The 13,177-nt window shown below is 36.5% G+C and overlaps 2 protein-coding genes across 2 annotated transcripts; both read left to right on the top strand.

Annotated features, from left to right (window-relative positions):
* The first annotated feature begins 4,806 nt into the window (after positions 1 to 4,806).
* LOC104220601 (uncharacterized) lies at positions 4,807 to 5,496 on the top strand. The gene has a single exon (XM_009771497.1). The coding sequence runs from the start codon at positions 4,807 to 4,809 to the stop codon at positions 5,494 to 5,496; it is 690 nt and encodes a 229-aa protein (XP_009769799.1).
* A 1,815-nt stretch (positions 5,497 to 7,311) lies between these two features.
* On the top strand, positions 7,312 to 7,770 carry LOC104220600 (uncharacterized). Its single transcript, XM_009771496.1, has one exon. The coding sequence runs from the start codon at positions 7,312 to 7,314 to the stop codon at positions 7,768 to 7,770; it is 459 nt and encodes a 152-aa protein (XP_009769798.1).
* The last annotated feature ends 5,407 nt before the right edge of the window (positions 7,771 to 13,177 follow it).

The following is a 13,177-nucleotide window of genomic DNA, read 5'->3' as shown; positions in this document are numbered from 1 at the left end:
TCCGATAAATATGCAGGGAACAGATTTATCATCCAGCTTTGTTCTCTGCTCTTTTGGTACATGTGCAAAAGCTCTGCAACCGAACACCTTCAGATGCGAGTAGGACACCTCCTTGTTGGTCCAGACTCTCTCTGGGATTTCAAACGCCAACGGAACTGATGGACTCCTATTGATCAGGTAACAGGCTGTCTGAACTGCTTCACCCCAGAATGACTTAGGCAGTTTAGCCATTCTGAGCATGCTTCTCACCTTCTCCACAATGGTGCGGTTCATCCTCTCGGCTACGCCATTGTGCTGTGGGGTTCCAGGAACTGTCTTTTCATGTCTGATCCCATGACTTGAACAATACTCTTCAAATTCCCTTGAAGTGTACTCACCTCCATTGTCACTTCGGAGGCGCTTTAGCTTTCGACCCGTCTCCCTTTCTACTAGAGCATGAAATTTCTGGAAAACTTGAAACACCTGATCTTTGGTTTTCAAAATATAAACCCATAATTTTCGTGAAGCATCATCAATAAAAGTAACAAAATATTTGTTACCGCCCATTGATTCAATTTCCATTGGGCCGCAAACATCAGAATATACTAAATCAAGTATATTCAATTTTCTTTCAGACGATGTCTGAAATGAGACTCTATGCTGCTTACCAAATAAACAGTAGTCACAAGGTTTTACCGTTGTACCTTTGGCATAAGAAATGAGTGATTTCTTGGCAAGAATCTGCAATCCCTTCTCGCTCATATGACCCATTCTTTTGTGCCACAAATCTACAGAAATCTCATCTTGTGCCGCGTTCAATTCACCTTGGCATATTTCTGCATTTGTCCTGTACAACGTGCCACGAGCAACTCCCTTTGCAATCACCAATGATCCCTTAGTGAGTCTCCACTTTTGATTTGCAAAATAGCTCTCGTATCCATCTCGGTCTAAAGCAATTCCCGAGATCAAGTTCATCCGTAAATCAGGTACATGCCGCACATCCTTTAGAACCAATGTGCATCCGACATTTGTCTTGATACAAATGTCACCAATCCCCGCAATCTTTGAGTAACTTGTGTTACCCATTTTCACTGTGCCGAAATCACCTGCTACATATCTGCAAAAAAGATCTCTTACCGGTGTGGCATGGTGAGATGCCGCTGTGTCAACCACCCATTCCGACTCTGAACCTGACAGGTGCATGCATTCCTCTTCCTCATTTATAAAGAGGACAACATTATCATTATTTTGCACCATGGCGGCTGTGTTGTCGTCATTCTTCTGGCCACTGGTTTCACCTTTGCCCTTCCTTGGATTTGGGCAATCTCTTTTGAAGTGACCTGGTTGATTACAGTTGTAGCAATTTCTGACTCTTGATTTGGATCGGTTCTTTGACTTCCCACGAGCTCCGGATCTACCATAGTTGTTCGAACTCCTTTGATAACTCCTGCCTCTACCTTCTGTGATGAGAGTCTGTCCTTGATTTTCAGGCTTCTTTCTCATCTTCTCATTGAGTAGAAGAGCCGATGTGACATCTTTCAACTCAATAGTAGTCTTACCATGCAGGATGGTTGTTGCCAAATTATCGTACGAAGATGGCAACGAGTTCAATAGCAAGATGGCTTTATCTTCTTCCTCGATTTTCACTCCGAGGTTGGCAAGCTGTGTGATTAGTCCGTTAAACACATTTAAATGTGACAAAAAATTCGTACCTTCACTCATGTGTAGGGCGTATAACTGCTTCTTCAGGTACAATTTATTTGTCAGCGTTTTGGACATGTATAGGCTTTCCAACCTTGTCCAAATTCCTCGTGCAGTGTCTTCATCAATGATGTTATTTACCACATCATCTGATAAGTGCAACCTAATTGCACTAGCAGCTCTTTCATCCAAGTCAGCCCAATCCTCAGCTTTCATGGTATCAGGCTTTTTGGAATCAACATCTAGAACCTTGTGTAATCCTTGTTGGATGAGCAGATCTCTCATCCTTCTTTGCCATGTTGAGAAACCGTTATCTCCATTGAATTTTGCTACCTCGTACTTTACTCCGGACATTTTTATTTTTCACCAAGTATAGTACTACCGACAGTGAATAGTATTTCAGTGAACGAGCAGAACCTGTGCTCTGATACCAGTTGTTGGGAATAAACCCCTTACCAAAATAATATTCACGGTAATAAAGCGGAATAATAATGTAGCACCGAGATACGGTAATTAACAATAATAAAAGAGTAATAATGACCCCAAGATTTTTACGTGGAAAACCCTTCTGAATAAGGGAAAAAACCACGACCCCGAGAGGAGCAACTGATATCACTATAGTAAGGAATTTTACACTTTGTAGGTCGGAGATAAATACTCCAAAGACCACTACAACACTCAAAAGAAATAACCCTCTTTTGATATTCCCACCTCACTACAATATCGCTCACTCTCTATTTTCCTCACAGACTATTTTCTTATACCTTGTCTGTGAAACCTCACTCTTTCTTTCTCTCTTTGTTGGTGTGTAGAAATGAGAGTTGAAGCTCTCCTTTTATAGCCAAAGTTTCACTCTCTAAAGCCTACCATATTTGACAATTTACACACACTTTTCACAATTCAACAAAGTTGGCTACCAAACCAAAGAAATTCAACAAGGTTGGCTACCAACCAAACCAAGTCAACAAGGTTGACTACCAAACCAAAGAAAACTCTTATTAGGCACATGCCTAATACTTCTTCAATGAGATGGACATCATCATATATGAGAGGGAAGCCCAAAGTCTTAGCCATCTGTTGGACCAAACACTAGCTCTGGCTGCATCTTTCGGGTGAACCCGGAAAAAAATTTCACGGATTATTTTGACTGGCAAATTGGAAATTCTATCGACACAGGCTATATCATGTCCTCCTACTGTGGTCTCTGTAATTGCAATTTCATGGCTATTTGGATATTTTGGAGTTTTCCACAGAAACTTTCTTCTTCGTGGCATTTTTGGAACAATGAGAAAGACTTGCGGAAATGAAAAGAAATTTAAAGCATCATAGTATTAACTTTGGGAAAGAACCAGAGGAATATAAAGGGCATGTTGTAATCGGAAGAGATCAACATTAGTGAACCTCGTGGACGTAAAACCCTTTATTTCAATTGGCTTTATTTATTCCCCGTTCAATCACCGACTATTACCATTTATTTTCATAGTTATCTTTACGGGAGTGGAAGAGACTTATCGATTACGAAGCTCTTGTCCCGATAACGCAAAGATCATTTGTTCAAAATGGCAAATGCCAGTACAGTGTGATTAGGAACCTGTACTCCCTCGAAAATTAGTCATACTAGAGGCCGTCTAGACATAACAAATTTTTTCTTTTTCTCGAAATTAGTATTTGAACATAAATTTTTTAATTTTTATTTAAAGATAAATTTTGAAATTTTAAAAAATTTCAAAAAATTATTTTTCAAATTTTTTACTTAGATCACTTATAAAACTTCAAAAATAACCCAAAATTATATTCATGTCCAAACAAAACTTTAATTTTCAAATATTATTTTCACTTAAAAAATTGTTTCACTTTATTTTGTTTTGAAAATTTAGAATTCTTATGTCCAAACGCCACAAAATACTTCCGTTGTTGCAATTTATATTTGGACCTCTTCATAGTACAATAGTCACCTGGACCAATTTTCGGTGAATTCACATATTAATTTTTAAGTATTTTAAAATAAATTTTATATCTTTAAAAATATGTGAATTTTGGAAAAAATATAATTTTTGAAGTTAAGGTGAAAAATTATATTTGAAAATATATTTGGATATGTATTTCACTTGAAATAATATTACAGTAGTATTGCGAGCGAAAACGAAATTTTACATGAAAAGTGGTAAATTTAGAAACTAGTCTTCATAATTTTTTAAAACTCGTCTTCAAAAATCCCCTTAAATGTAAAACAAAACATGATTTGAAATATTTTTCGGGAAAAAAATATGGCCAAATAGCTCCTTAAGTCATAATAGTTAACAATTGAAAATATTTAAAAACTATTTGCAAACAAATGGTCAAAGAAAAACTTGTTTGACTTCCCAAAAGAATAGATTGATTCTTTTAAGGAAAGATTACTAATCAAATGAATAAATTTTTACTAGTAAAATTAATCTCTTTCTTTTTTGGGAAAATATCCTCGAACCAGAATTTTAAAGCTGGCAAGAAATTTTTAGTTTTGGCAGCATAATTTACGATTTTGCAGCATGCTATTTTTTCAAAGGTTTTGTAACAATGTCAAAATAAAAATGATGACACTAAATAATCCAATTATTAAGACTATATTTATCTTGTAATTTACGCTGAGTGAGCACATTATTAGTTAGTATAGTTGGTGTTAGTTAGAATAGTCTGTTAGCTATTACATATTAGTTAGTGGAGGTTTATTTCTTATTTTCTTGCTAGTTGTATCCTAGTTGTACACATGTATATAACTGAACAGTACTCAATAAAAAGGTTAGAGTTTCATTTCATAAAGTTAGAGACTCTCTACAGTTCTCATTTCTCTCTCTACAAGCTCCATCTTCTAGAAGCTACTGAATCCTCCATTGGAGGAGATACAGAGCTCAGTCAACATCTGTAATCCTGACATGGTATCAGAGCGGAGGTTCTCTCATCGACCATACCCCTTCTTTGTTTTTTTTTGTTGATTCTAGTTACGGAGTAATCTAGGGTTCTTCGTCAATCAGAATTTGAGGAAAATCTCGATTGGACGCATGCATTGACGATTCATCAACAAATAGAAGAAATTAAGCTACATTTCAGCTACACGAACATCAATCCAACTGTTTTTACATAGTTTCGATGGTGATAGCAGAACAGACTGAAGAGACAACCACAGCGGCAACAACGCAGACGGTAATCAATGCACCTAGCCCTCTTTGCATACATCCTTCTGACATTGTTGGTTCCATACTAGTACATGTTCCATTTGATGGAATTGGATATCGTTCCAGGAGAAGAAGTGTATTGAGAGCTCTTTTAGTGAAAAACAAATTAGGTTTTATTAATTGGGATAGTAAGAGACCCGATGCAATGTCTCCACATTTTTGTCAGTGGGAGAGATGTGAAGATATGGTCACCTCATGGATCCTAAATTCTCTGGCAAAGGACATTGCTAATAGTGTTGAGTATGTGAATGATTATGTTGAGCTGTGGAAAGAACTGGAGGATCGATGTGACCAGACGAATAGAGTTAAGTTGTACCAAATCCAGAAAGAAATCAATGATTTGAGTCAAGGAATGCTTGATATCATTGGCTACTACACAAAAATGAAGAAGCTTTGGGAAGAATTGAACACTCTCAGCATCAAAACTCATTGTAGTTGTGTGTGTACCTGTGGGACAAAGGAAAATATGCATAAGACAGAACAAGATAGAAGGTTAATACAATTTCTAATGGGACTCAATGAAGTTTATACAGTTGTTCGAGGAAGCATACTCATAATGAATCATCTGTCATCCATGGCACATGCATTTGCTCTGTTGATATAGGAGGAAAACCAGAGGGAAATCATGCCAAGAAATCAATTAAATGTAGTCTCTCGAAAATTAGTCATACTAGAGGCCGTCTGGACATAACAAATTTTTTCTTTTTCCCGAAATTAGTATTTGAACATAAAATTTTAATTTTTATTTAAAGATAAATTTTGGAATTTTTTAAAATTTTAAAAAATTTCAAAAAATTATTTTTCAAAATTTTCACTTAGATCACTTATAAAACATTAAAAACAACCCAAAATTATATTCATGTCCAAACAAAACTCTAATTTTCAAATATTATTTTCACGTGAAAAATTGTTTTACTTTTTTTTTTTGAAAATTTAGAATTCTTATGTCCAAACGCCACAAAATACTTCCGTTGTTGCAATTTATATTTGGACCTCTTCATAGTACAATAGTCAACTGGACCAATTTTTGGTGAATTCACATATTAATTTTTAAGTATTTTAAAATAAATTTTATATCTTTAAAAATATGTGAATTTTGGAAAAAATATAATTTTTGAAGTTAAGTTGAAAAATTATATTTGAAAATATATTTGGATATGTATTTCACTTGAAATAATATTACAGTAGTATTGCGAGCGGAAACGAAATTTTACATGAAAAGTGGTAAATTTAGAAACTAGTCTTCATAATTTTTTAAAACTCGTCTTCAAAAATCCCCTTAAATGTAAAACAAAACATGATTTGAAATATTTTTCGGGAAAAAAATATGGCCAAATAGCTCCTTAAGTCATAATAGTTAACAATTGAAAATATTTAAAAACTATTTGCAAACAAATGATCAAAGAAAAACTTGTTTGACTTCCCAAAAGAATAGATTCATTCTTTTTGAAAGGAAAGATTACTAATAAAATGTATAAATTTTTACTAGTAAAATTAATCTCTTTCTTTTTTGGGAAAATATCCTCGAGCCAGAATTTTAAAGCTGACAAGAAATTTTTAGTTTTGGCAGCATAATTTACGATTTTGCAGCGGGCTATTTTTTTAAAAGTTTTGTAACAATGTCAAAATAAAAATGATGACACTAAATAATTCAATTATTAAGACTATATTTATCTTGTAATTATGCTGAGTGAGCACATTATTAGTTAGTATAGTTGGTGTTAGTTAGAATAGTCTGTTAGCTATTAGCATATTAGTTAGTGGAAGTTTATTTCTTATTTTCTTGCTAGTTGTATCCTAGTTGTACACATGTATATAACTGAACAGTACTCAATAAAAAGGTTAGAGTTTCATTTCATAAAGTTAGAGACTCTCTACAGTTCTCATTTCTCTCTCTACAAACTCCATCTTCTAGAAGCTACTGAATCCTTCATTGGAAGAGATACAGAGCTCAGTCAACATCTGTCATCCTGACATGGTATCAGAGCGGAGGTTCTCTCATCGACCACACCCTTTCTTTGTTTTTTTTGTTGATTCTAGTCACTGGGTAATCTAGGATTCTTCGTCAATCAGAATTTGAGGAAAATCTCGATTGGACGCATGCATTGACGATTCATCAACAAATAGAAGAAATTAAGCTACATTTTAGCTACACGAACATCAATTCAACTGTTTTTACATAGTTTCGATGGTGATAGCAAAACAGACTGAAGAGACGACCACAGCGGCAACAACGTAGACGGTAATCGATGCACCTAGCCCTCTTTGCATACATCCTTCTGACATTGCTGGTTCCACACTAGTACATGTTCCATTTGATGGAATTGGATATCGTTCCAGGAGAAGAAGTGTATTGAGAGTTCTTTTAGTGAAAAACAAATTAGGTTTTATTAATTGGGATAGTAAGAGACCCGATGCAATGTCTCTACATTTTTGTCAGTGGGAGAGATGTGAAGATATGGTCACCTCATGGATCCTAAATTCTCTGGCAAAGGACATTGCTGATAGTGTTGAGTATATGAACGATTCTGTTGAGCTATGGAAAGAACTGGAGGATCGATGTGACCAGACGAATAGAGTTAAGTTGTACCAAATCCAGAAAGAAATCAATGATTTGAGTCAAGGAATGCTTGATATCATTGGCTACTACACAATAATGAAGAAGCTCTGGGAAGAATTGAACACTCTCAGCATCAAAACTCATTGTAGTTGTGTGTGTACCTGTGGGACAAAGGAAAATATGCATAAGGCAGAACAAGATAGAAGGTTGATACAATTTCTAATGGGACTCAATGAAGTTTATACAGTTGTTCGAGGAAGCATACTCATGATGAATCATCTGTCATCCATGGCACATGCATTTGCTCTGTTGATATAAGAGGAAAAGCAGAGGGAATTCATGCTAAGAAATCAATTAAATGTTGATTCCATTTAATTGAATGTTAATCTAGAGGAAGAACCTTCAAGACAAACTACTCAACTAAAAATCAAATTACGAACAACAGACCTCGACCCTTTTGTGACCATTGCAAACAACCAGGTCACACCAAGGACAAGTGCTATAAGCTGCATGAATACCCCCAGGGATTTAATCAAGGGTCACAACAATACAAGTAGAGTTCTCAAGGATACAACAACAATACAAGATTCAACAAAGGGAATAACACCATGTCAAATGCAGTTGCAAACATCGTTAGAGGAGAGGAGGTGGAACACCAAGGAGAAAATCAAAGCATGAGCTTTTCAAAAGAGCAGTATGGAAAAATTGTCAGCCTGCTGTAGCATTTTCAGATTGGAAGTATTGGAGAAAATTCAGCCAGTGCAAATATGTCTAGTGGAGTTTCTGTGAACTTTGCAGGTATGATTGCTTTCACCTCTTCAATTGATTTTGATAATCCATCATGCAAATATTTTAGTGGAAAAGCTGACTTATGGATGTTAGATTTCGGGGTATCACACAATATAACTTTTAACAAAACTCACCTATAAAATATTGTAAGCTTACCATATCTTCTGTTAGTTAAAATTCCAAATGGTTACAAAATTAAAGTAACTGAAATTGGAGATGTACCCCTAACACCTAAAAATTGTTCTGTACAGAGTCTTGTTTATTCTATCCTTCAAATGTAATTTAGTGTTTATCAGTTCCTTAGAAATACATCTCAAATGCATTGCATCCTTCTCTGACACTTCTTGTCTACTGCAGGCCCTTTTACTGAAGAGGACTCTGGAGATTGGTAAGATGTATGATGGACTGTACTTCCTCTGTTCTAAGTGTCTGAAGAAATGTAGTTTTACACCTGAACAAAATTGTGATCTTCCTTGTTTTTCTGTTCATGCTGATAATGTGAATGATATACACTGTCTATCTCATTTCTACAATCCATTCCCTATTGTAAATAATTCCAATTGCAATAATAAAGACAATGTTTTTGGTTTGTCTTCTTGCTCATCTCTTAGTGATAATGTGGATCTATTGTGGCATTTTAAACTTGATCATGTATCTTTCAATAAAATGAGAGGCATTTCTACTATACTTGCAACCTTTTCTACCAGACAACCTTTCATGTGTACCATTTCCCCTATGGCCAGGCAATCTAGGCTTTCCTTTCCTCAAAGAACAACTGACACCACTAAAATTTTTAAAATACTCCATGTAGATATGTAGGGTCCCTACCATGTGTCCACACATAATAACTTCAAATACTTCCTTATCCTAGTAGATGATTATAGTAGGTCTACTTGGACCCATTTCTTGAGTTGCAAAAGTAATGCACTATAAGTCATAAAGCTTTTGTGAGTATGGTAGAAAATCAATTCCAAACCACTATTAAATGTATAAGGTCTGATAATGGCCTAGAGTTTACTAGAAATGAATAGCCTTTTTTTTTTCAATCAAAGGGAATAAATCACCAGAAAACATGTCATTATACATCACAACAAAATGGAGTGGTGGAAAGAAAACATAAATATCTTCTTGAAGTGGCCAAGGCACTACTCTTTCAATCCAAACTACCATTGAAATATTGGGAAGAATATGTACTTACAACAACCTTTCTCATTAACAGACTTCCAACTACTCTTCTAAAGAACAAATTTCCTTTTGAACTGTTATATGGAAAGAAGCCCAATTACTCTCACTTGAGAAGTTTTGGATATTTGTGTTATCCAACTGTACCAAAGCCTATAAGATACAAACTTGAACCAAGGACTACCCCACATATGTTTGTAGGATATCCTTGGCACAAAGGGGTATAAGGTACTATCTGGCCACTAAGAAAATACATATCTCTAGAGATGTTTGATTCTATGAATCAATCTTTCCTTTCACTTTCAATCTTGTTGTAGGCAACATTCAACCTATTTTTCATAATGTACCAACCACTAACAACTCACCTGATCATACTGATGCTTGTATACCTCACAACATTAATGATCAGGAGAACATAAATCTTCCATTCCCTGATATGCCATCTCTTTCTCCTTCACCTACACCTTTCTCACATGAGACACATGTTCCAATTGAACACCTTCAAGATATAACACCAACTCAACCTTCAATAGAATAACCACTAGGATACATAAGATCTCACAGGGAGCACAAACTCCCCTCACATCTGAATGATTATGTTTGCAATCTACCAAACCTAAAGTCTAATTCTAATTTCTCCCTGCATACTATGTTTTCTCATAATAACCACATTACTTCTTATGCCCTACATTCTGATAGTCAACATGTTGTAAAGAACATCTGTAATGATAGAGAACTAACTTCATATGAAGAAGCAGCCATGTATCCTGCTTGGCAAAGTGACATGACACAGGAATTTGAGGCCTTGTATGCTAATAACACATGGGACCTAGTCCCCTTACCTAAAGGAAAACAGGCCAATAGATGTAGATGGGCGTATAAAGGAAAACATAAAGCAGATGGCAGTATAGAAAGGTACAAGCAAGATTAGTTGTAAAAGGATACACTCAGCAAGCTGGTATAGACTACATGGAGACTTTCTCTCCATTAGTCAAGATGACAACTATCATGTCCCTCATTGCCATAATAGCAAAGAGAAAATGGGAAATCTCACAACTGGATGTGAATAATGCATTTCTCCATGGATATTTGCATGAGGAAGTGTATATGCAGGCTCCTCCAGGTCTTGAAGTGCACTCTCCAGGGTTAGTTTACAAGCTGAACAAGTTCTATGGATTGAAGCAGGCTAGTAGACAATGGTATATAAGTTGACTGAAGTCCTATACCCAAAAGGGTACACACATTCCACAGGAAACAAGGTTCCTCTATTGTCTTTGTAGCAGTATATGTTGATTGTGTGTTGCTCACAGGGACTGATTCAGAAGAAATCAACCAGCTCAAGGCTTTCCTACGTGACAAGTTTAAAATTAAGGATTTGGGGAAGTTACATTACTTCCTAGGGCTAGAAATCCTTTACATTACTTCCTAGGATTTGTCCTAGACATGTTAAAGGAATATGAGTGTCTACATTCCCCAGGTTTGACTTCTCCCCTTGATCCTACAATAAAGTTGAAAGCTAAAGAGGGGGCTTCATTTTCTGATCCTACCTTCTACAGGAAATTAGTTGGAAAACTGACCTTCTTTACAAATACTAGGCTAGACATAGCACATGTGGTTCAATATCTCAGTCAGTTTATGCAAGATCTTAGAGAGCCTCACATGCATGCAACCTATCATATGCTGAGTGTCACGACCCAAACTGAAGGGCCATGACTACCACCCGACCACACTTGCCGAGCACCAACGTACATTTCATCTAACCTTCATTATTATCTTTTAAGGCTGACGAGATCAATATAAATGGTAGACCTAGATCATGGACACCCAGCAATAAAATATGACGGCATGAACATACATAGCAGGGGATGACCAGACAATCAAGAAACTACATATAAGGTATGAGCTACCACGCTACTATGAAAGACTATACAACAAAAACTAGCCGACAAGGCATACCAAACTATACATGAGCCGACACCTGTCTATGAGCCTCTAAAAGAACATAAGTGTTGCAACATAGCCGGAACAGGGCCCCGACATACCCATAATGTCTATAACAAAAATTGCATACCAAGACCAAGGCAAGTCCGGAGAAGGGATCTCGCCAATCACCGCTGAACTGGACAGTCTACTGTGGTGGGGGAGCTGCACCTGCCTGTCTATCAGGACCTGCAGCACGACATGCAGTGTCCACAAATAAAAGGACGTCAGTACGAATAAAGTACTGAGTATGTAAGGCAAGGAACCATAAATACGATCAGTAATGTAAGCAAGGATAGAGAATATACAACCTGTAACATCTTAGTACCTCTGAGGGCTACTTACATGAAATGCATGATACATATGTATAAATACATAAACCTTTAAAGCATTCGCCTCTGTGGGCATCATCATCATCATATCGTACCCGGCCATAATAGGCTCGGTAGAATCGTACCCGGCCACGTGGAGCTCGGTAAAACCCAACTGATCAGTGGTTGCACAATAGGTGCCGTACCCGGCCAACTATAGCGTGGCTCGGTAGAGTAAAATAGATACATATATATAATGCATGCTCGACTCATGGAATCACATTCTAAACCTTTCGGAGTGACGTAAGGTCGGTATCCTCTATACACGTTATTAGGACTAACTCTTCACTATGAACCTTATAAGAATCAGGAAGTACCAATAACATTGATAACATAAGAATAAGAGAAGCAACATTAACATCAATCGTTCCATAAGAGGGAAAACAATGTAAGTACTGCTAGCTTCTAAGAGTAGAGTATCTTTGGAAGCTCGTTCATTACATTATGTACAATTGGAGTCGTGCAAAAGAAGGAAAGGGATAGTCTCACATACCTTGTATATACTGCCCCAATCTCAAGCTATGCAATTGTCAAAACTCCTTAGTCTACAATAAGAGAAACAATACTATCGTTATCATTTAAGCGTCATAACTATTATGTATCGACCACAACCTATTTTACGATGAAACGGACAGCACCTCCCCTATATATATGACCTCACACCATTCAAAACAATCACCAAACAGCCCAAACAACATCAATAATAAACATATTGAGCCTCCCAAAATAGTCCACACACAGCCTAATCACTCCATACATACGACGACCACCGTAGTCGTGTCAAACAACCTGGAAATGTTACGAATAACTATCAGCCCATAAACCTACATATATATGGTGTTTCTCCACACCCTTCCTCCTCCAAAACTCCACAAGATAGTAGTAAAATATGCAGCCCAACAACAACGCAAAACAGTCCACAAAACAATAACATTACTACCAAGCCTTTCGATATATATCTCACAAGTTCTAGCTTCAATGGCTTAGCCGCAACTTGGATAATCTTAAATACATATAGATTAAGAGGTTCCTTACCTTTATACAGAAAGAACAACTCCAATTTGACCTTAAATTTCCATGAAATATCCCTCCAATGCTGCCACAACAACAACAAAGCGAAACTAGCGATCAATTAGTGTTTTTCGGCACTAGAATCACTTTAGAAGGCTTGAAATCACCTAGGATTGATATTAAGAACATGAGGGAGTATTTACAGAACATAAACCCTTTAAAACCACCTCCCACACGAGCTGGAACGACACAAAAATGAGCAACAACAAGAAGAACAAGAGACTTACTAGCGCCACGGAATTCCCGACACTTGATTTGTGTTGTTTGCCCTTTTTTTGGGTCTTGAATCTTGAGAGAACCTTGAGAGGATGTTCCTAGGGTTCTAAGGTCTG

The sequence above is a fragment of the Nicotiana sylvestris genome, chromosome 2 (assembly GCF_000393655.2).
Source record: "Nicotiana sylvestris chromosome 2, ASM39365v2, whole genome shotgun sequence".
Taxonomy (NCBI): Eukaryota; Viridiplantae; Streptophyta; class Magnoliopsida; order Solanales; family Solanaceae; genus Nicotiana; species Nicotiana sylvestris.
Note: the sequence above shows the minus strand (reverse complement) of the source record. Positions and strands in the feature narration are given on the sequence as shown.